This window comes from Gymnoscopelus microlampas, assembly GCF_963454915.1.
Source record: "Gymnoscopelus microlampas genome assembly, chromosome: 12".
In the NCBI taxonomy this organism is placed as follows: domain Eukaryota; kingdom Metazoa; phylum Chordata; class Actinopteri; order Myctophiformes; family Myctophidae; genus Gymnoscopelus; species Gymnoscopelus microlampas.
Window position 1 is genome coordinate 37,955,374 of NC_139949.1, and position 24,688 is coordinate 37,980,061.

Genomic DNA, 24,688 nt, shown 5'->3' on the forward strand with positions numbered 1-24,688 from the left:
ACTCCAATCCACTTCCTGGTTAACTTATGACTTCAAAAGCCTGTATCTCGGCTCCTGTGTACTTTTTCTTTTTTACTATGTATTTTTGACTATTTTCAACTGGCTGCAACTATGGAACGGATTACCGAATGTTTTTAATGTTTTTCCCCGGATTGTACGAGACCCCTGTGTGTGTAATGAGGGGATCACCGTGAGGACGGTGATCACTGAAAATATTTTGTGACTACTTGAAAAAGGTCCAAAAATGGTTAAAAATCCAGGCACTGACTGTACCCTGTTTTAAAAAAAAAACTGGCACTCAATGTGTTAAGTACAGTACTTGAGTAAATGTACTTAGTCACTTTACACCGCTGCAGCAGAGACTAAGAAAGATGGGACCAGGTTGAAAAAGAATAAGCATGTGGCCGAGCATGTGGCCGAACACGCGTGAGTGCATTCGCTAATGCACAACTGATGTGCCCAATAAGGCCCGTGACATAAAATGAGTTTGGCAGCCCTCTCCCACGCGGTTCTCTGTGTCTCATTCTCTGCTGTTCCACTGTCTGTGATGATGACAAAAGAAGAGAACATGTCAGGGTGACTGGAGCGCCCACGCTCCTTCACAATGGAACATCATTAGCCTCTTTGTACGCTCGGGAAGGCTTTGTTAAATACTTTGTAAGGCCTTTGTATGTCCAACACGCATCGGCCTGATGTAGGATAATAAAATAACGTGTCTGAGGCGAGCCTTCGCGTTTTAATCTTTCAAAGATTGAAGTGCTTTTTCTTTACTCTTTTCTTTTCTTTCCAGTGGTGGAAAGTAACTCTGTACATGTACTTAGGTACTGTACTTAAGTATATTTTTTAGTTACTTTTTACTTTACTAGAGTATTTCCAATTTGCAATACTTTTACTTCTACTCCACTACATCTCAGAGGCAAATATTGTACTTTTACTCCACTAGAATTATTTGAAAACTTTAGTTACTAGTTACTTTGCAGACAAAACATTATAAAACATACATTAACCATATTTTATACCTAGGCTATTTGAAAATAGCTGATCTACAAGCTCAGCTATGCGACGCGTTGTGAGCTTGTAGATCTGCTATTTTCAAACATTTTAGCAATTTTACTTTTGGTACTTTAATTACATTTTGATACCAGTACTTTTATACTTTTACTCAAGTAAGTTTTGAATTCAGGACTTTTACTTGTAACAGAGTACTTCTTCTACATTGCAGTATTGATCATTTTACTTAAGTAAAACATTTTAATACTTTTACCACCACTGTTTCTTTCATACTCATGGCTCTTTTCGACTAGGAGAACTAAGTGAACCGTGTCGAGTCATGTAATGTATTCAATCAATCAATCAATCAATCAATAAATCAATCAATCAATCAACCAACTTTATTGTCACAACACAGTTACAGGTGAAAGTGAGGTGAAACTCATGTTTATACAGGCTTTCATGTTTGCAGTTCAAGGAGTAAAAAGAGAATTAGAAGTAAAGAATGGAAAATATTAAAAACGTTAAAAATCTGTAGCTTCATTTAAAGAGGTCCTAAATAATGCATTCAATAAAGTGCATGTCAGTATCATGTAGCTTAGAAGTCCTAAAGAAGACCTAAAACATAATTATGTCCATCAGCATAGTGCAAATCATGTTAAAGAGATAGTTCACCCCCAAAATGACTTTTTTTTCTATTAGTCACCCCATGGAGACTTGAATTCATGGATATTTTTTGGTGTCGCATTCCTAAGCCAATAATTTGATGAAGAGTCTCCTTTGTGTCTCCTACTGGAACCGCTGCCTACCGGTCCGCTGGTCATCAAATTATTGGCACCAAAAACCCCCAAAAATATCCATGAATTCAAGTCTCCATGAGGTGATAGAAAAAAATTATGTTTTGGGTGAACTATTCCTTTAGGGCGCGCTCCCACCAAAACATGGTCGGCTGCTGTTAAACGCAGGTTGTGCGCGGCCACAGTTTTTCTGAGCCAGCGGATTCTAAAAAACGGGAGTGACGCGCCGTCACTCACTTTCACGACCCTCCCCGTAGCCCGCACCGCCTTCTGCCTTGAGCACCATGGTGCTTCCTGAGTCTTGGGACGGTCCGCCTTCAACTCACCCGATTGGACAGAAGGGGAAATTCAGCTCCTGCCTCCAGCAGAAATGGACAAGTCGTGTAGAGCAGATAAACGCAAGGTCTGCGTGACAGGCGGAAAGATGCGCTCTTGCGTGAATCCACGCATTTACATTGACAAAGCATTGGCAGAGGTAAAATAAAAGTGTGGTGGGAGCACGCCCTTAAGCCACTTTTCATGGGTTCTGGATTTTCTCAGAAGCTGAATTTGGCCTTGCTCAGTAGGTGGTCCTATACTCCTAACCCTGAGTTCTGGGAACCCCAGAACCACAAAAAAAAGCTTTGGAGACTTTGAAGCAAATAGCCCTGGTCCAGAAAATAGTTGGGAAGGGAACCAGTGCAGCAGACAGACAGACAGACAGACAGACAGACAGACAGACAGACAGACAGACAGACAGACAGACAGACAGACAGACAGACATAACAAGAGATGAAGGAGGTTGTATGTTTTACTTACAGTTCTGCCAGGTTCCGCAGGGACTGGAAGGTGTTCTCCGGTATGGATGTAATCCTGTTGTCCATCAGCGAGCTGGACAGGAAAACAAGGGGAAAGTCAGGATGAGTCGGGAGGGAAAAAACACGTCTGATGTTGCTCAGGAGGCATCCCTGGCTCTTCCTGTATCTATAAATGTACGGAATCTGTCTGTCTGTCTGTCTGTCTGTCTGTCTGTCTGTCTGTCTACATTTTTAACTTTAGCTTCTGGGAATTCTACAAATGTCTTATGTTGCTATAATATCAGTGGTTCTCAAACTTTCTTCATGTGAAGGACCACCCAAAATGATATGTAATTGTCCACGGACCCCCCCCCCCCCCCCATCTCAAAATATTTTGTTCCATGTACCCCCAGAAGCAAAGATTTGAGTTAAAAATGTAAATATATATTCATTTCTTTTTTTTCTTCAAAAATCGCAGATCTACAAGTTCATAGCGCGGTGCTATGAGCTTGCATATCTGCTATTTTTTTAGTAGCCAAATAAATCTAAAATTAAACAGAGGCGTTCCTTAATGGGTTAGAAGACATGTGAGGTGCCTTTGAGTAACTGGGACATTTCCTGTGGTTTCCGTTTCAGGTCCCTGAAGAGCAATAAGATCCGAACAACATTCTTTATATCCCAGTATAAATGACAACATCTTCTCACAATATTCCACCCTGGAGAGTCTGTGAGTGATTTTCTTTATAGTTAGTGACTCTAATCATAGTGGCTCATAGGAATTAGACTACGTGACAACCAGGAATAGTTTGGTGACCACCGGAGAGACGGGTGACAGCCGGAATGTAAACGGCATCCCGGGAGCAGTATGGGTTGGCGCCCCAGCCTGTGTCTTCCGTGCGGAAGAAGCCCAACAAATCCACGGTGAGGCCTTTAGGAGGGCCATTCAAGCAAGCCGCAGGTGGAGCCTGCAGTACCGCCACGGCCCAAGAAACCATCACGCCAGAAGGAAATGTTTGGATCGGGGGAAGTCTGGTGCAGCGCTCAGGTCCTGGACCTGGTGAGACGAAGGAGGAGCCCGGCCAGGAGGCCATCCACAGAGCCTAGTCCCTCCACGTGCCAGAGCCTCCCCCAGTCCCGGCAGAGTAGTTCCGGACTGAGTGGCCCTGTCTTTCCCTAAGAGGACTGACCGTGGGTAGCTACTGGGACGTAAGTCGGGGCTTGATCAACCCCGGCTGGGTCACCTGGGCGAGGATGAATGTTTTTGCGAGACCCGAAACACCCTATGACCCCAGGCTACAACACTGATGATACGTCCCAGGTGCATCCATGTGATGTTTTCTTTATATCCCAGTATAAATTACAAGTATGCGCGGGCCAAGAGGCAGAAATATTATATGGCATTCACATGCTTACAAAAGGACAATACAAGGACAGAAGAACACCGCAAAACAAAGCAAAAGAAAACCAGAACGGACAACCGAACATTACTCCAGTGAGAGTCCATGAGTTTCAAAAGTCATTAAGAACCAAACAAGGTAAAAGCGATAGAACACCAATTCAAAAAAGTACACCCCAAAGCAGGAACAGCTTCTAAGCGAGGACTTCCGCAGTAATATGTCTTAAACTCCTTAGTGAAATTAAAGAAGGCAATTTGAGTCTGATCTGAAGGTCACTCCAAGCCCACGGACCAGAATAAAAGAAAAAGTACCAGCCTCAGTTCACAAAGGGGGCACAGCATAGCGCAGCCAGGCGTTTGATCTGAGGTTAAGTGAGTTTTGGATTAACACAAACCTTGAACTAAACTAAAAGAGGGGATATTACCAAGGAATACAATTATCTCTGTACTGTAACACACACACACACACACACACACACACACACACACACACACACACACACACACACACACACACACACACACACACACACACACACACACACACACACACACACACACACACACACACACACACACACACACACACACACACAAAGATTTGCACACATTTTCACGACTTTATTTAAAAGAATAGCAGTAAATGGTGCATTTATATAGCACTTTTATCCAAAGCGCTTTAGATAGATTGTGCATTACATTCACCCATTCACACACACATTCATACACCGATGGAGGAGGAAACCATGCAAGGCACCAACCTGCTCATCGGGCAATTAGGGGTTCAGCGTCTTGCTCAAGGACACTTCGGCACTAACTCTGGGGGAGCCCCCCAGCCCGGGATCGAACTGGGAATCTTTCGGTTTCCAGTTCACTCTACCCATGAGCCACTGCCGCCCTGATCTACAAGCTCAGAGAGCTTGTATATCTGCTATTTTTTTTATCGCCAAAGAAATCTGAAAATGACACAGATGCGTTCCCCGTCTTAATGGGTTAAATATGCTTTGTAGTTCTCTCACCTCCTCTCACTCAGCGCAACTGATTTATATATTTTTTGCCCTGCGATTTGACAGGCCATGACTACAGTGATTACGCCAGCAGGCCATCGGGAAATGAGGCTGGCAGCTTTATGAACCGCAGCTGGCGGCTCATAAATACGTTAATTCATAAAAAGGCTGTGCGTGCTCCAGTACTCTTTCACCGGATGACTGAGTATAATAAACTGACATGAGACTGACACCAGCCTGGGGTGCGTTCGGAAATTGCGCACAGTTTGCATTGGCCAGTGCGCTCAGTGCTATATTTCCGAACGCAGCCTGTCCGGCAGATATTTGGAAAGGACGGACGGACGGACGGACGGACGGACGGATGGACGGACGGACGAACAGACAGAGGAAAGGAGACAACGATAAAAGACAAATGAAAGAAAAATCTGAAAGAATGAATTGCCTGGAGTGCTTTCATTCTGTTAAAAAGCCTGGCTCAAAGCCTGGCTCAAAGCCTGAGCGGGATACAGTGCAGAGATCAAAATTTCCTGCCTGGCGGTGGGGATAATCTGTCCATCTACTTAGCCCCGTGATGCCAGTTCCTTCTTTGATGGAAGGACAAAACCGTCTGCCTGTGCTTAGACCTCAGGCGATAATGTCAATAGCATATTGACGGCGAAGAACAAATACCATGTTGCCTCTCATGAACACTTATACCTGATATAGTTGTTTCTTTGAGGCACTACATCGTTGGCTCTCAAAGTGGGGTCCGGGGACCCCCAGATGGCCTTCAACACACCCATGGTTATTATCATTATTACAAGGTTATTATGATTATGCATGCACTTCATGGTATCACAACACCTCCAAGGCCTTAAAAACAAGGCTCCAAACATTGCAAAACAAACTAGTAAGGCTACTGCTTGGCCTCAATCACAAAACCCATCTAACCCCTGCTCATTTTGCTAGGATTGGATGGCTTTTGTTGAGGACAGAGTACAGCAACTTGCTATGGGCCTGGTCTTCCAGATACACCACAACATTGGGATCCCCCTGTATTTGTCTAAATACTTCCTAAATGTTAATGAAGTCCACGATCATAACACCAGAGGCAGCTCCACAAATCATGTGCAACCCAGATTTGGCTCAACAAAGGGAATGAACTCGTTCTCACGCTATTCATCTAAAATGTGGAACGCCCTACCAAAAGGAGTAAACGAGTGCAAAACCCTACTCACTTTCAAAACTGCCCTAAAGATACACCTTCAGGAGGCTGCAATTCGAAAATGGCCCGTGTCTAAGTCTTAACCTACCCCCCCTACCCCCCCCCCCCCCCATTTCTTTGTTCTCTTGTACATTTCTTTTCACTCTTCATACCAGTAACCTGTAAGCTGATTGTATGACATTCTGTATAGTAGTTTGTGTATATCTGTCTGTCTCTTATATGTCATCATGATTTGTGTGCATGGGGATCTCATCTTAAACAAGCTTAGTGCTTAATGAGCCTCCCAGTTTAGTAGACCTTGTATTGTGATTTTTTTGTACTTCCATGTACTGATGTTCTCATGTCTTGCTAAATAAAGTACATCAATCAATCAATCAATCAATCAATCAATCAATGGGCCACATTGAGTTGTGATGCCGGTGGTTACCCACCCCTGCCCTACGCTAAGCACCATGGACAGTGACGCTGTCACACAACACACGCACCATCCAAGTTGTAGGCATTTTCTTCTTAAGAAGACGAGCAATAACAATGAAACCTGTAGGTCAACTTTGATGATGGGGAGGGCCACTATATTTCCACACTCACTACAGAGGGCCACATTGCATATTGTCGGGCAGACACCTCTTATCTCCGTATTTGAACTTTTTTTGTGCGCCATTCTTTGTCACAGAAAAGCAGCAAAAATAGCCGATCTACAAGCTCAAAACACGTCCCAGTTTTGAGCTTGCAGATCCGCTATTTTTGAATTGGAATCCTGATATATTTTTTGCTATTTTTTAAATGGAATCCTGAAAAGTTACATTTTTATTTAATTTCAAATGCATTTAGTTATACTTATGTTAACTTTATGAAGTTAAATACAAATACATTGGACATTAAAAAGACAATAGAATTTTTAAGCTACTAATATAGACTGAAGTAATTAAAGCGGGTCATGTTTGCATGTTTGGAATTGTAACAGCTGAAATCAATAATATATCAGTATTCCGATATTAACCTGCGGGCCGCATTAAGTGAAGGTGGGGGCCGCATGTACCTCCCTCCCTCTTCCTCTCTCTCTCTCTCTCTCTGCTCCTCTTTAAAATTGTAAGATAAAAAATATATACTAAAATACGTTTCTGCACGGTACTCCCCCATGACCATTGTCAAAAAAGAAAAAGTAAGATAAAAATAAAAATAAATCACTTTTTGCCAGTAGGGGGCCCCCTTTGCCTCAATGGGAGCCCTCCACAACTACTTGGTATGATGGTTCGCAACCTCAGGTCGCCTCAACTCTGTCCCTAACCAGCTGTCATGACCCAGGCTCTGTGACGCCTTTCAGCCTGTTGTGACTGTGCTTTTGTTTAGTTTTATTGTCCAACCCTTTGACTGTGTGTGTGTGTGTGTGTGTGTGTGTGTGTGTGTGTGTGTGTGTGTGTGTGTGTGTGTGTGTGTTGTGTGCTTTGGTTTTTGCCTCGGTCTACTTGTGCCCTTCCCTCTCTCTCCCCCAGGGGCGTCACGGCCATTCACTGTGCGTACGACGTGACACCCTCACTCTCACAGATCCGTGATTTCATACCCCCCACTTTTTGAAAAAATAAAAAATAAAAATATTTTTTGATAATAAATTGGTAAAATCAAGCAAAAATAAGAATTAAATAACCTAACCCTAACCCCGGAATAAAGTAACCTAAACACGAAAAAAAACTAACAAAATCCGCCCAAAAAACAACAACAACAATTTGACAGTTACGTTATGAGCTTGTATATCTGCTATTTTTGAATAGCCAAAGTGTAAAATAAGGGCTATAGTCCACCGAAAGTCCACCCCCCCCACCTTCTGAGAACCCGTGACGTCCCTGCTCTCCCCCCCCACCTGACCAGCTGTGCTGATTCAGCAATGAGCACTTCTAGTTAGCATCAATTCAATCCCCAGCGACACCACAAACACTCTGCTGCGCTATCAGCGGGTACTCAGGCGGACGGTTTAGTGCCACTACAGTTTGTCATCACGCCACTGTCAGTTTGGACAGTCTGTTTGTTTGAAAGTTTGTTTGCCAGGAAATCCACCTCAAATCTGAGGCCACGCGCCACCTTGTTGCTGTCAGCTTTGAAACCTTGTATGTACAAAAACTGTTACTTTTCTTTCTTCTTTTTTTTGGGGGGGGGGGGGCTTTTTCTGCCTTTTTGTTGATAGGATAGTGGGCTGACAGGAAATGGGGCGAGATATGGGGGGGATCGTCAGGATCGGGAGTCGATCCCGCGACGCGCCGTCAAGCTGGATTACCAGCATATGTGGTATGCGCCTGGTCCGCTAGGCCAGCGGGCGCCCCCAACTATTACTTTTCAATAACAACTACATTAGATCCAGTAGATCCAATGTCTAGTTATTATTTAGTCACAAGCTGTTGTTAATACTTAGTTTGAATCGGTTCAATATGTGGGTCCGGATGGAAAGAGAGTTCCCAGTTTAGGTTAGTCCTGGGTGGGCACCCCTCAGGCAAGTCCCCCACGTGGAAAGCCAGGAAAACGGCACATGAAGTGTTTTGCCAATCCACCGGATATTATAAAACCCACAGGCACACTTAAGCACTTTTCAGAGAGACACTTTTGACATAATATATATAGTCATGTATTTTGCATTCAGATCTGAGATCACAAAACCTCCAGGAGCAGAGCATAAGATACTTAGTTATTACTTAGTTATTGCATTAGTTTATTGAAACAACGCACCAGAGTGGTCAGAGCACGGCGGTAACAGAAACAGACAGTTATGTCTTCATTCGTGTCAAACTGTGGTTTAAAAATAATGTTGGTGCTTTAGATTCCTGCACATGGAAACACTGGGGATCAGCTAAACACAGATGTGTGTGTGTGTGTGTGTGTGTGTGTGTGTGTGTGTGTGTGTGTGTGTGTGTGTGTGTATGTGTGTTCTCTTGCGTGTGTGCGTTGAAACGTAATGCCAATGATATTTGTTCATAATGTAATACTTACAGAACTTGAAGTTTACTGCAGTTCTTCAACAAGGAATAGTTGAGCATCTCAATCTGGTTCCCAACGAGATCACTGACGGAGAGAGAGAGAGAGAGAGAGAGAGAGAGAGAGAGGGAGAGAAAGAGAAAAAGTTTTTATCAGTACATTTCTCAAGGAGTACAACTATTTTATTATCAGAGATTCACTCCGATTCCTTTTCTTTTCTTAAACCCCCCCCCCCCCAAAAAAGAAAGACAATTCTCCCCAGTTAATTGTATGTGTTCTGGAACAGTGCCCTTCATGAACCATCTCTGTCAACAGCCCTCTGTTGGTGTGGGCTCACCAGACCGTTAAGACCTACAGTACCAGCACAAGCGGCTCCAAGCAGTGGGGGACAGTAACTAAGTACATTTACTTAGATGTAGTGGATGTAGTGGAGTAGAAGTAAAAGTATACACATTTGGAAATACTCCAGTAAAGTAAAAGTACCTCAAAATTGTTGACTTTTGACCAGTGGTGTAAAGTAACTATACATTTACTTAGTTTAAAAAAAAAAAAACATTTTGTTTTAATTGACTTAGATCTACGTCAATGGCGGTGAATGTGTTAAGGTATATAAGGCTTGTTGGCCAGGAATCCTTTTAATAAAGCAAAACGGTTGAATGAGAAAGCCCAAAACATACGTAGATCATATTATTTAGTAAACCATAAAAACAGGAACAGATACGAGGTATAATTATGGGTGCACATAGCCTATTTGCAAACATGCATTTGCACGTTGATTATAATATGGCCGATTAATTCATTCTTTGGACAGTAAAATATAATCCTGTCGGTCAAGGTGGCCGGCCCCAAAAAATTGCCTGCCGGAAATCCTGGCGCACATTACACCCATTATAGAGTTACTCCACTGGGGGTGCACTACGTTAGTACGACGGCCCATTCCTCCGACAGCCCATTCCTCCAACAGCCCGAAACTATCTCTCTATAGTAGGAGTTTCGTAGCCTGGTTCCATACCATAGACCCCGCCCACTCTCTGAGTGGACTGCCTCTTGGTCTGGAGTTGTAAATGTGACTTCTCCGGTACAAAATGCGTTGTCAAAATGAGAGGTGGAGGTGGGCGTGGGGATCCCTTAGGATTGGTTTAGGGAATTTCTAATCCCTTCCCCCTTGTAATCCCCGACACTGGAGCCAATTTCAGACTGAAGCTCCACGCAGCTTCAGTCTGATAATCAGGCTGAGGAGTTTCGGGCTGTCGGAGGAATGGGCTGTCGGACTAACGTATGCCTCCCCTCCAGGGTTTGCCTGTTAGTTTCGAAATTGATTTTAAGGTCCTTTTCTAGTTTTTTGAAACCACTCTAAATGGAAATGTAACCACCTATTTATCTGCAATGCCTTTTAGGTAATGTGCCTGGTAGCTCTCAGGTCCTCTGGCACCGGTCTTAACTGTTTCAAATACTCGAACAAAAAGGCTTGAAGAGCACGTATTAGGGGAGCAGTTCTTCAACTCTCTAAATCGTCCGAAGGTGGCCAATACGTTACCTACTATTCGTCAATACTGTTGGGCTTCAAACAATCACAAACTTCTCTTTTGGAATACTAATTTAACAGCCGGCACTCAACCCCGATGGGCGCAGATGGAGGCATCGTCTTTGGGCCTCTCGCTTTGCTCAGTGGTTTGTTCAGCAGCTGCCAATCTCAGTTAACCCATTAAGACCGGGAACGCATCTGTGTCATTTTAGATTTCTTTGGCTATTCAAAAATAGCAGATCTACAAGCTCATAGCGCGGTACTATGAGCTTGTAGATCTATTTTTTTCGTGAAATTGTGAACATTTGTGCAAATCTTTGAATATATATATATATATATTTTTTTTAACTAAAGTCTTTGCTTCTGGGGGTCCCTGGAACAACATATTTTCAGATGGGGCCCCGGGAAAATATTATCATTTTAGGGGTCCTTCACATGATTTTTTTTTGAGAACCACTGATATATAGCAACACACTTTTTTTTGTTCCTAACTGTTAGGATTTAGAAGACATTTGTAGAATCCCCCAAAACAAAGATTTGAGTTAAAAATGTATGTATTCAAAGATTTGCACATATTTTCACGATTTTCCCCAAAACATAGCAGATCTACAAGCTCGTAGTGCTGCACTCGGTTCCGTGCTATGAGCTTGTAAATCTGCTATTTTTTAATAGCCCAAATAAATCTGAAAATTACCCCGGTCTTTATGGGTTAAGAGAGTTTCTCGCAATCCATTAGTGTCAAATACCCTGAAAACCTCGTCTCAGTTCAGAAAGCAGTTTGGTCTGCATGCGTCATCAGGTCTGGCACCAGTTTATCGTAATCATCTTTTTCTTCCGTCATGCTCAGATCCCATCTTCCAGACTTGGTCAAGTAAGGGCTTTACGTTCCATTAACAACCTTTATGTTGATGGTATTTGTTCCTCATTTGCATAATTGGCTGTTAAATTTAACCTCCCCAATTCCCACTAGGACTCTACGATTGACTCTTTTTTTATCACTTGAGACTGGAGTCCAGAGGCTAACCTCTATTATATGTGATAATATTTTTAGACTCAATCCTACTCAGCTAGACTCTTTAAGAGCTGCATGGGACCAGGATCTCAGGATTACTGTGTCAGACGAGCAGTGGGAACAGATACTGGCTCTGGGACACACATTATCTATATATGTGCAAGGCACAGATTGTTACAGTGTAAGATTTGACATCTAGTCCTATTTTACAAACGCAAAGCTAGCTTTTTTACCGATAACCGATATACCGATATTGTCCAACTCCTAATTTCCGATACCGATATCAACCGATGCTGATATATGCGGCCTTTTTCACCAAAAATCTACTAATTGTCAGGTAACAACATCACATATCTAATAAAATGAAATAGCTGTAATATCAATATAATATCTAATAAATGTAATATAATAGAGTGATGTTGTTAGATTTTCAATAAAGTGAGTCCCGGGACTCACTGGTTGCCATTTGAATGAGTCCCACTAGATGTTGGCCTATTTGACAGTGCATATGCATAATTGCTCTGATGCCTATTACATTAACGAGTGTAAACGAGCGTCAGCTGGACCCAGACACACACACCTGCCCTCTGCAGTGGTCTAATTTGAAAGTGATTGGAGTCAGTCTCATTTCTCTGCAAAGGCCCTTGAATATGATGGAATATGATTAAGGATTACTGTGATTATGGTATGCTAACATTTCATGTAACACACACCATACAATAAGAACTCCTGTAACTTATTTAAAAATAATAATTAAAAATAATTAAAAAAACAATGCCAATATTTTCCGATATTGATTTTTATGCTAATATCGGCCCGATAACATCGGGAGGCCGATAATATCGGACATCCCTACCTGAGAGATCTGATGCATGTAATAGATGTAAACACTCTCCTCCTGACTATATGCACATGTTTTGGTCTCGTCCCAAACTGTGAGGGTTTTGGGCTGCAGTGTTTGATACCTTGGGGAGTGTTTCGGGTGAGCCAATTGACCCTGATCCTCTTACTGCCCTTTTTCGGACTCTCCTCTATTCCGAACAAACCAGCATCCACATGGCGAGTTATTGCATTTACAACCTTGCTGACCAGGAGGTTGATCCATCCCCTCCCACCCATAACAGGTGGATCCATGAAATCTTGTATTGTATTAAACTTGAGAGAATAAGGTTCTCCCTTGGCGGATCCTTGAACTCTTTTCACAAAACATGGCAACCATTATTGGACCATATGGCACCCTTATTGTTGAAGTAGAAGAACTCAATATTTGACAATGAAATAATTAAATGAAATAAAAGTCCACACAACAGCATTGCCTTCATCAGGTGGAGGCCAACTGCGGGCGAAATGTAATATTGTCTGTGTTTTAAAGTAAACTAAATACTTAAAGTAGGAGCAATGCTCTAAAGATCTAAATATATCAGGTATTAGAAGAACAATATCAGTCGGCAAAGCCAGGTTGTGTGTTTTCAATTAATCTAATGTGGTTAAAATGGAGTTTGAAGTTACAATGGGTTTACATAGGGAGGGGGTGTGTCTGATTAGATTAATATCAAATATCTAAATACTGAAAGCTACTTAAGAACTCTCTGGGGTCCACACAAAAGCCAGAGTAGACATTAAAATGAACCCATAAACATGTTTGAAACTGACATATCCCTTTAACCGCAGATCGCAGGCTTCTCTCAGACAGACAGTATGGTGAAACGTTGAAGTGGAAAGTGTTAGCAGTCATGTTTATATTGTACAACGCACACAGACCGCAGTGTTTTAACCCATTAAGACCTGAAGCCGATTCTACAAATGTCTTCTAAATCCCAACAGTATTCTGAAAAAACGTATATTTCTATATCAGTGGTGCTCAAACTTTTTCATGTCAACGACCCCCAAGATGATATGTATTTGGCCGCGGATCCCCATCTCAAAATATTGTGTTCCAGGGACCCCCAGAAGCAAAGATTTTAGTTAAAAATGTTCCCATTAAAACAATATATATTCAAAGACTTGCACACATTTTCCCGATTTTTCAAAAATAGCAGATCTACAAGCTCATAGCGCGGCACTCGGTGCCGCACTATGAGCTTGTATATCTGCTATTTTTGAATAGCCAAAGTGTAAAATAATGCATTTTAGCTCAAATGAAAAAGTGCCACAGATGCGTTCCAGGTCTTAATGGATTAAAACATTTCTCTTCCAATTTAGCTGATGGGTATTGATCTCATGTGGTGTCACAGCCGATCGGAATAACACAGACGTACTCTGGGCCTGTCACCACTCGGTCCACACAGTCCAGCCACACTCCAGCAAGTGAAACAAAAGAAGTTCTTCGAAGCAGGACTAGATTTGGAGTGGAGCGATATTGGATAGCTGGCCAGGCGAGAGACACTTAATACAGTTGATGGGGGGAATCCCCCATGGCTATATTCTGTGTCTCTTCAAAGGCCCGGCCTGCTCAACTATAACGGATGAACTGTCTTTGACCTGTAGCTGTGAGAATTCTGTGAGATGTGAGATTCCCGAGCGATGTAGAATATCAAAAGAACAACCCCCGCAACTCACAAGTTGAATGATCTCTTCAAAGTGTCTAATCTGACACCGCAGCAGTCACAGCACTGGGCAGAAAACGGACGTGATTTTGGCCTGCAGGCCTTGTTCGTCAGCGTCTCTGCAATTCGTTCGGCATATGCTCTGTGACTGCTGCTGTGGCATAAACACTAGAAGAGAGGCTCAACTTGTGAGTGTGCTGCGGTCGTTCTTCTGACATTCGATTCTCGGTCTGCCAGAATTTCCCCTCTAAAGCAGTGGTTTTCATGTCAATGTCTAATTTGATATACATTTGGCCGCGGACCCCCATCTGGAAATGTTTTGTGCCAGGGACCCCAGAAGAGAAGATTTGTGTTAAAAAAATTGCAAAATTCAAAATACACTTTCAAGACTTTTCGAAAATGTTCGTATATCTGCTATTTTTGAATAGCCAATTCATACAATATGGATAAAGGGGTTGAAAATGCATTAACACCATTTGTTGGGGACCCCTTGGAACCCCCTCAAGGACCACTGAGAACCACTGCTCTAAAGCAAATCTCTCTGCCCGAAAACAGCTGATGTACAAGCTCACAAGTTTCGTCATGGTGTTGTGACGTGCGTTGTGAGGTCGTAGATCTGCAATATTTTCACCTTAATGTTCTTCTCAGAATAGCGACGCTCTTTGAGCGCACGGTACAGAAACATGTGCTGGAGTTCGTAGTGGAGTAGAAGTAAAAGTATCGACAATTGGAAATACTCCAGTAAAGTAAAGTACAGTACTTAAGTAAATGTACTTAGTTACTTTACACCACTGCAAGTGAGTGTGACAATAATGGCAGAGTAGGAGAAGTGTGCATGACTGACTGAAGCCATCAGCGATGAGTCTTTTCTCAAGCATTAGAATTCAGACGTTGTCTCCGATGCAGTGAGCCCAACGGAAGTTCAAGCATTAGAATTCAGACGTCGTCTCGGACACAGTGTGCCCAACAGAAGTAATGGACTACACCACGGTTCCCCAATTACTTTTCCCCAAGGGCCAAATTATGTCTCGGGTACCAAGCCGAGGGCCATTGTGCTCGCGCGACACTGTGAATTTGAGCTACTGTCAGATGTGCACCCATTCACTCTCTCTGTCTGTCTCGTTCTCTCTCTCTCTCTCTCTCACTCACTCTCTCTCTCTCTCTCTCTCTCACACACACACACACTTTTACTTATTTTTTTTTAATTAAAGGTAGGGTAAGTGATATTTTTTGGTCAAAACAAAAAGTATTTTGTCAAAAGTTTAAAGCACTATATTCTGATAGTAATCATTGCTATAGAGGGTTTTTTCAGTAACAGATGTCTCCCTGTCTCTCCAGCTCTTTAATAAACAGAAAATACATTTTTCGGTAGGTGTCAGAATCTCAACCAATCAGGAGAAAGTACCGATATTTCAGCTTAATTTGTATAGTGTTCCAGTTCAAATTTTGCCTGCTCATTTCTTAGTGTCATCACTTCCAATTTCACTTGTTTAATCTGTATCCTGATTGAGTTCTCTGTCCTGGTTGGATAAAATTGGAAATGAAACTGAAACTGAAACGAAAATGCATTTTCTGTTTAATAAAGAGGTGGAGAGACAAGGAGACTCCTACTATCCTACTATCAGAATATAGAGCTATTTAACACTTATTTTAACCAAAGCAAATCCCTTACCCTACCTTTAAGTAAAAGTATTGATACTGCAATGTAGACTCTGTTACAAGTGAAAGTCCAGAATGTAAAATCGGCTTGAGTAAAAGTTCAAAAGTATTGGTATCAAAATGTACTTAAAGTACCAATAGTAAAAGTACTCATTATGCAGCATGTCCCATTTCATGTTTTCAAATGTATATCTTTTGAAAATAGCAGATCTACAAGCTCACGATGTGAGCTTCACAACAAAATGAGAGTTTCTCCAGACCTCCATTCGGAGTGGAGCGAGAATGGAGGTCTTTTTACTTAAGTAAAAGTATTAATACTGCAATGTCGAAGTACTCTGTTACAAGTAAAAGTCAGGAATTAAAAATGTACTTGAATAAAAGTACAAGAGTATTCGTATCAAAATGTACTTAAAGTACCAAAAGTAAAAGTACTAAAATGTTTGAAAATAGCCGATCTACAAGCTCGGCTTGTAGATCAGCTTGTAGATCGGCTATTTTCGAGGCCGAGACCACCTGCTGGAGGCGCTGTAGAGAAAGTGAACTGGGTCGATTCGAGCAATTTATGTCCATCAGCTAAATTGGAAGAGAAATGCACTAAAACATTGCCTGGGGGTATGTGCACTGCACAATATAAACAAACATGACACATTAAATATAAATGGGCATTCCAGTAAATACACCACATTTAGTGATATTTAGGGATTAAGTGATATTTCACTTCTCATCTACTTTAATCCATTAGACCGGGAACACATCCTGGTTTTAAGATTGTGAAGATTGTTTAAGATTTTGAACTTTTTTATTTCTTAATTTTTCATCCCACGATTTTGTAACCCTTTTTCACCCGGTGTCAATTTTCTAAGTGATCCTGGGTGCTACACTCCCCCCACCAGCCTAGGGAGCCCAGGGCCGAACTCATGCCTCCTTCAGTGCATGAGAGCCAACTGACCTTCTTGTCACCTGACAGGGGGGAGTTTCCCCGGTAGGACGCAACTCGTGGAAGGAACACGTTATTCCAAACAGTTCCCTTCACCTCCATCAGGCGCCCCGGCTGTCATGGGGGTGGTATAGCGACCAGGATTACTGCATGTTTTTGTGAGGGTATTAACTACCCTAGGAGACACGGGGAGAACATGCAAACTCCACACAGAGTGGGCCCTTTCGCCAACCCCACCTAGGGTATGGGCACTGATGATGCGGAGGAGAAGACACGCCCCCAGCGTCCCCGGCGGGAATCGAACCCAGGACCTTCTAGCTGTGAGGCGACAGCGCTACCGACCAGTGTTGATTTCTTTAACGAAAACTAAACGAAATATGTTCGTCAACGCACATTTTTCAAACGACGAAGACGAGACGAGACGAGGCCACCGCCCACATGAATAAACAATAACTGGGACTAAATCTTCATGCAATTTCGTTGACTAAGAAAGACGAGACGAAAATGTAGTTCACTAAATAAAAACTAGACTAAAAGCTATGGTCATTTTAGTTGACGAACGAAGACGAGACGAAATATTATATTATATATTTATTATATGATTTTGTCACTCCCTGTCTCCTTTGATGCGCAGCGCAGCGCATGCTGCTGTTCCTCACTCACACACCCCCTTTCTAAGTTGCAGCCGCGTGCGCACACACACACACACACACCACCGTCAAATGAGTGGCAGGAGGATTCAGATTTCAGAGCGAAACTTTACCAAATAAAACGGTAAAATGCTTTTCACGGGGTTCGGGAGAAAGATAGGTGATATTTTCGCGTGAAAAAAAAAGGTTGAAGTTTCGTCATGACTGTCATGATATGAACGTCATGTAGTTTGCAGCTATAAATCTAGTAGCAGCAAGCGAACCATAGTAACTTGTAAACAACCCAGTGTGCAGATTGTGCACAAAACATGTGGGCAGCTATACATGGATGCAAACAAGTAATATTTAGGTGACACACTCACCGTTTCCAAAATAACATTAGGACAGAAACTTTTTTTCCCCCTTTTTTTTAGCTGACCTTGTATTGGAACTGTACTATCATGTGCTTTGTTTCTGCACACTTCTAAATACAGTATTCAATCAATCAATCCATTAATCAATCACACTACTACAAGTGAATGATTTGTGAGTAGTTTATATTTACCCTGGTATCTGTCACCTTTTTCATTCTCAATGAGAACCAGTTACTGGTAAACTTGACCTGAGTTGGCTCTGTCTGTACTTAGTTGGACTGCTTTTCCCTTCTACTCCAAATCTCTTTGCCAGAAATAACCAATCTACAAGCTCTACAAGCTTTTTGGCTTATGTTTTCCCCTTAGAATATAGATGCTGTTGTTCAACTTCAAGTGGTTAAGTCCATGAGGCACTTTATTTTATTTTATTCATTTTTTCATTCATGGAAATGTTCTATATTATCTGCTGACAAAAAAGTAAAGGTCTAATATAATTGTATTGACTAAAACTTGACTAAAATGTCAACAGTTTTCTTGGACTAAGATAAAGACTAAAATGCTCGACTTTTAGTCGACTAAAACTAGACTAATAAAAATATGTTTTCTTGGACTAAGATAAAGACAAAAATGCTCGACTTTTAGTCGACTAAAACTAGACTAATAAAAATATGTTTTCTTGGACTAAGATGAAGACTAAAATGCTTGACTTTTAGTCGACTAAAACTAGACTAAATAAAAAAAGGATGAGTTTGACTAAATGTGATAAAAACTAACAACCGTCATTGAAACTGGACTAAAACTGGACTAAGACTAAGAAATAGCTGACGAAGTCAACACTGCTACCGACTGCGTTTTGAACTTTTGTGTGACGCTGTAGTATGATCAAGTAGGGCATGCACGTGCACACATAGACATCAAAGGGGGCTTGAAGCCCCGCCCTTTTGCCTGTCGGTAACAAGTGCCCTCTCTCCAGACCATGGATGCAGCATTTACTATGGAGAAGAAAAAAAAACGCAAATGCCCTCCTCTCCCTGCCCTACTCGAAGGCAGCATTCAAGAGAATTGCCCCTTTCTTACTCTCCTGAACTTGAATGCAGCATTTTATGTTGAAAGAATTGCCCTCTGTAGAAATCTATGCCGCCTATACGCTGCATCTCCAGTAAAGCTTGCTTAATTGAGCGCGGTGCCGCGTAGTGGTATATAAATTAAAGTATATAAATCCAAGTTATTATTATTAGTGCGCAACAAAGTATACACACAATCGAAACCTGGCCGGGGCGCACAACACACATGTCCACTCAACAACGAGGAGAGGAGAGGAGAGGAGAGGAGAGGAGAGGAGAGGAGAGGAGAGGAGAAGACGAGTGATCCGTCTTAACTCATTGAGTGCCATTAACGTGTTTCACGTGTTTTTACCGCTATGGCGCTGGGTGCCAATTACGTGTTTGACGTGTTTTTGAAAAAATAGTAAAAAAAAAAACATGTTCAGAACCCAAGATATCATCATCTGAAGATGTGCAGCTCCATCCACTCCTTGTTTAACTTAGAACTGAAAAAGGCTGTATCTCGCTTCCTAAGCACTTTTTGTTTTCTGTGAAAAAAACTCTGGCACTTTTCAGAATTAATTCTGAAATAATTCTGGCAATCCTGGCACTCAATGAGTTGTTAATGTGAGACAGATAAGTATGTGTGGGGGAAAAAAAACAAGTATCATACTGTTCATTTCAAATGACTTGTCAAGCAGGGAGAGCATGTGGTGAGCTGAAATGATATCTAGACATCATGTACATGTAACACACACACACACACACACACACACACACACACACACACACACACACACACACAGTGGACTCACAGCCAGCCCAGAGCGGGCATGTGATGACAGAAGCTGGGATGGGACATCTGCTCTAGAGAGGCGTTCACCATGGACCTGCAGAGAGACAGAGGGAGACAAAAAAAAAAACATTTCTCTCACGAGGAGGACCAGGACAATTGTCTATTTCTCAAATGCTACTATACTTGTGGGAACATTTGGTTAGTTGGTGGAAGAAGTACTCAAATATTTTACTTAAGTAAAAGTCCCAATACCACAATTTAAAAAAATACTCTGTTAAAAGTAAAAGGCATGTGTTCCAAATGTCACTTGAGTAAAAGTATTGGTAAAAGTATAACATGTTTGAAAATAGCAGATCTACAAGCTCACAACACGTCGCATCGTGACGTGTTGTGAGCTTGTAGATATGCTATTTTCAAATAGCCCATGTATAAAATAGGGCTAAAGTGGTTAATGTATGTTTTCTAATATAATAATTTATATCTGCAAAGTAACTAGTGACTAAAGTTTTTAAATAATTATAGTGGAGTAATAGTACAATATTTGTCTCTGAGATGTAGTGGAGTAGAAGTAAAAGTACTAACAACTGGAAATAAAGTAAAAATACCTAAAACATGTACTTAAGTACAGTACTTGGGTAAATGTACTTAGTTACTTTCCAACACTTGTTATACAAGTACACACACGCGCGCGCACACACACACACACACACACACACACACACACACACACACACACACACACACACACACACACACACACACACACACACACACACACACACACACACACACACACACACACACACACACACACACACACACACACACACACACACACACACACACAAGGACAAAGGCAAACAGAATGAAGAAGTGTGTTTATCTCCAGTGAAGCGAGGCTTGTTTACGCAAGGCTTGGCACCGCTGTCACTATAGAGAACTTAACAACAACAACACCTCCTCAACCTTACACAAAACGAAATACATTTCAAACAGATTCAAGAGATGCAAGAGGAGGTTTTCATGTGTCACTCACTCACACAGGCATACGACACACAGTGAAATGTTCGGCATGCAGAGACTGTGCTAACAACAGCAACAACAACAACACAGTGAACAACAAGATAATACTAACAGAGACAGTGGTGGAAAAAGTACATAAAAATCTCAAACACAACGCGTTGTGATCTCGTAGATCGGCAATTGTTTTGGCTAACGTTTCCCCCCAGAATATGGATGCTGAGGAGGTTCAAGTGGTTACATTTAAAAAGTACATATCGTCCCTGTCGGGTGCAAACCTCTATATGTCCAAAACTGTTACTTTTCAGGATTCAAATAAACAAATTGATTCACAGGCTCAGTTTCAAGCTTGCGGATCTGCTACTTTTGTGTGACGCTGTAGTGTGATGAAGTACTATTCATTTATGAAAATAATTTAAATTGTTGAATTTAAAGGTAGGGTAAGTGATTTGCTTTTCTTAAAATAAGTGTTAAATAGCTCTATATTCTGATAGTACTCATTGCTATAGAGTGTTTGTTCAGTAACAGGAGTCTCCTTGTCTCTCCACCTCTTTATTAAACAGAAAATGCATTTTCGTTTCAGTTTCAATTTCATCCAACCAGGACAGAGAACTCAATCAGGATATAGATTAAACAAGTGGAATTGGAAATGATGACACTAAGAAATGAGCTGACAAATTGGAATTGGAACACTATACAAATTAAGCTTAAAAATGGGTACTTTCTCCTGATTGGCTGAGATTTTGACACCTACCGAAAAATGTATTTTCTGTTTCTTAAAGAGCTGGAGCGACAGGGAGACATCAGTTACTGAAAAAACACTCTATAGCAATGATTACTATCAGAATATAGTGTTTTAACCTTTTTACAAAATACTTTTTGTTTTAACCAAAAAATATCACTTACCCTACTACCTTTAAATTGTTGAACTGTTATTTAAAACATTTTGAGATGAGAGGTTTCTACACGACAGCAACGATATGTTTTTTTTTTTTTGCAATACTCCATCCATCCATCTTTATCCGCCGTCGGGTCACAAGGGTGACAGCTCCAGCGGATTATCTCAGACTTCCCTCTCCTGAGGCACATTAGCCACTTCTAAGAGGGGAGACAGACAGACTGTGGAGATACGGTAATCCCCCCCCCTTATCTGGTCCTTTGGTCTGCCCCGAGGCCTCCTCCCAGTGAGGGACGTTCCCCCCCGAAGACCTCCCTCCACTAGCAGCCAGACACCCATGAGGTCAGCCTGTACTAGATGCCCGAAAGTTGGCAAAACTACAGGCAAAACCACTTTAGCAGATAAAAAAAGTATAACGTTGGCAATAGAACAAGTAAAACCACTTTAGGAATGTGTGCAGTATGTGGGGGTGGGGGTGGGGAGCATGATTTATTTATCTGGCTTTATAGTAAAGTGTAAAAAAAAATATCCCAAAATTGTCAGGAAAAATATGCGTTTTTGAGAAAATTATTAGGAGAACATATACTTTAGGTAAGTAGTTCTCAAACGTTATTTTGGCATCAGTACCCCTCTTTCCCTGATGCCTGAAATGGAGTGAAAGAGATGCAATTAGCGTCCCCTGAGCAGATCTATTTTAAACTGTAGCCATAACATTTCAGCAAGTCCAGTTTTGATGTCAAAATAACACAGCATGAAGTTAAATAAGTATAGAGTACAGAAGTCCTGACGCACTCCTTCATCCCCTGGGTCGTAAAGTAATTTCGCTATGGAGAATAACATTGGGTCATCTTAGAATCGTCTCATATAAATGGTAAAGGGTAAATGGTGCATTTATATAGTGCTTTTATCCAAAGCGCTTTACATAGTTTGTGCATTAGCCTACATTCACCCATTCACACACACATTCATACACCGATGACGGAGGAAACCCTGCAAGCCACCAACCTGCTCATCACTTCGACACTAACTCTGGGGGAGCCCCCCAGCCCGGGATCAAAGTGGGAACCTTGCGGTTTCCAGTTCACTCTACACGGCCACTCTACCCCTGAGCCACTGCCGCCCGCTGTAAGAATTGTGGTCCAAAAATAAACAAACTGTCTCTGCGATATTGTCACAGAATGTAACTAATTTGGCGGAAGTAACATTAACGTTTTCTCACCGTCAGTTGATGCTTCATATCCATAAGAGTCAAACCGCCGGGATCATTTGTTTATTTTTGGAACACAGTTCTTATTTGACACGATATTAAAGACGTCTATGGGAATTCAGAATGGGTAAAGTAAATAACTTTTTCATCCACGGCACCCCTGAATTACATTGTTACTTACTTACTTATAGAACCCTCCATTTATGTCATATTAACTTAAAAATGTAAATATTTCCGCCTAAGATGCAGTATGTCACGAGGAAAACTTGAGAGAATATCAATTTCCATTAGGGCAGGTTGAAAATAATTCTATACTTGACGTTTAACCACTCTGGGTGGTATATTCGTCAAAAATAGCAGGTCTACAAGCTCACAACGCATCGTGAGCTTGTAGATCGGCTATTTTTGACAAAGAGATTTGGTGTAGGTCCAAAAGTGATATGGATCAATTCCAAATATTATCAAAACATTCTGAGGCACCCCTGGACTGGTGTCACGGCACCCTAGGGTGCCACGGCACCTACTTTGAGAAACCCTGCTCTAATAAACCTGCTGCCTATAAGACTGGACTCATTCCACACACACACACACACACACACACACACACACACACACACACACACACACACACACAGTCAGTAAGTACTTTGTCATTCCTGTGATCTGCCTTGGAGAGTCGTGCTTGTTGTTTCATGCTTCTGAAAGGTTTGCACGTTCTGCGTGTTACCTACGTTTGGCTGTAAGCTTGAACTACTGCTGAATAAATCTGTGAATTGAAACGATTCTGCTTGTGGCTTCTGCATTTGGGTTCAGTCTTTCTGCATTCCTGACAACAACATCATGACTGCTGTACTGATTTGATTTATAATGATTTGAAAGTTAAAAGAAAACACATGACATATACTCTAGACATGCTCGCATACTATGACATTACCACAATGGGGAACGCAATGGTTCATGTGGTTAAAATGACTAACGGTTCCATCCTCAAAAAATATGACCACAGATATACATATTAAGTAACACAGAAATACTTTGGAAATGTCAAAAGAAGGGCAACACACTCACAGGAACATGAGAGACTGGAGTCCACGGAAGGTGTCGTGAGACAGCCTTGTTAGAGGGTTGTTATCCAACATCCTGGTAAAACAAACAAACAAAAACTCATTACAGGATTACAAGACAAAGGCTCACTTATTCATTCTTTATTGGCCAACGCGTTTCGGGCACAAGCAAAAATTATTATTATTTTGGAGTGCCGCCACTTCCACCTCGTGGCAACGTTTTCTCACTAGTCGTTGCTGTGGCTGAGCACCCACCTGCTCGTGAGCAGTGGTGGAAAAAGTACTCACGTTTTTTACTTAAGTAAAAGTATCAATACTGCAATATAAAAATACCCTGTCAAAATGTACTCGAGTAAGTACAAACGTATTGGTATCAAAATGTACTTAAAGCAGAAAGTACTCATTGTGCAGAATGTCCCATTTCACAAGTTTTCAAATGTATAAAATGTGTAAAATCTTTTGAAAATAGCAGATTACAAGCTCACAATCCGTCGCATCGCAACGCATTGTGAGCTTGTAGATCTGCTATTTTCAAATGGCCAAAATGTATATAGGGCTGAAGCGAGTAATGTATGTTTTGTAACCAAAAATTTAAATCTACAAAGCAACAAGTAACTAAAGTTTTCAAATAATAGTAGTGGAGTAAAAGTACAATATTTGCCTCTGAGATGTGTAGAAAAAAAATTGTACTTAAGTATATTACTTGAGTAAATGTACCTACAGTAGTTACTTTAAGTTTAAACCACTGCTCATGAGGGTGTCCAGAGGAAGCGCACCTGCCTATCTTCCAAAAACCCATTACAGTCGCAACATTTCACATCATGTTTTACATAATTACAGGCTTAGA

At 41.6% G+C, this 24,688-nt stretch overlaps 1 protein-coding gene across 1 annotated transcript in view; it reads right to left on the reverse strand.

Annotated features, from left to right (window-relative positions):
- rxfp2a (relaxin family peptide receptor 2a) overlaps nt 1-24,688 on the reverse strand; it is a 126,111-nt gene that overhangs the window by 23,219 nt on the left and 78,204 nt on the right. Inside the window, exons 9-12 of the mRNA XM_084073958.1 lie at nt 23,846-23,917; nt 19,672-19,746; nt 9,147-9,218; nt 2,586-2,657 (exon numbers count right to left, since the gene is read on the reverse strand). Of these exons, the coding sequence (XP_083930084.1) occupies nt 2,586-2,657; nt 9,147-9,218; nt 19,672-19,746; nt 23,846-23,917 (291 nt within the window). The remainder of the gene's footprint in view (nt 1-2,585; nt 2,658-9,146; nt 9,219-19,671; nt 19,747-23,845; nt 23,918-24,688) is intronic.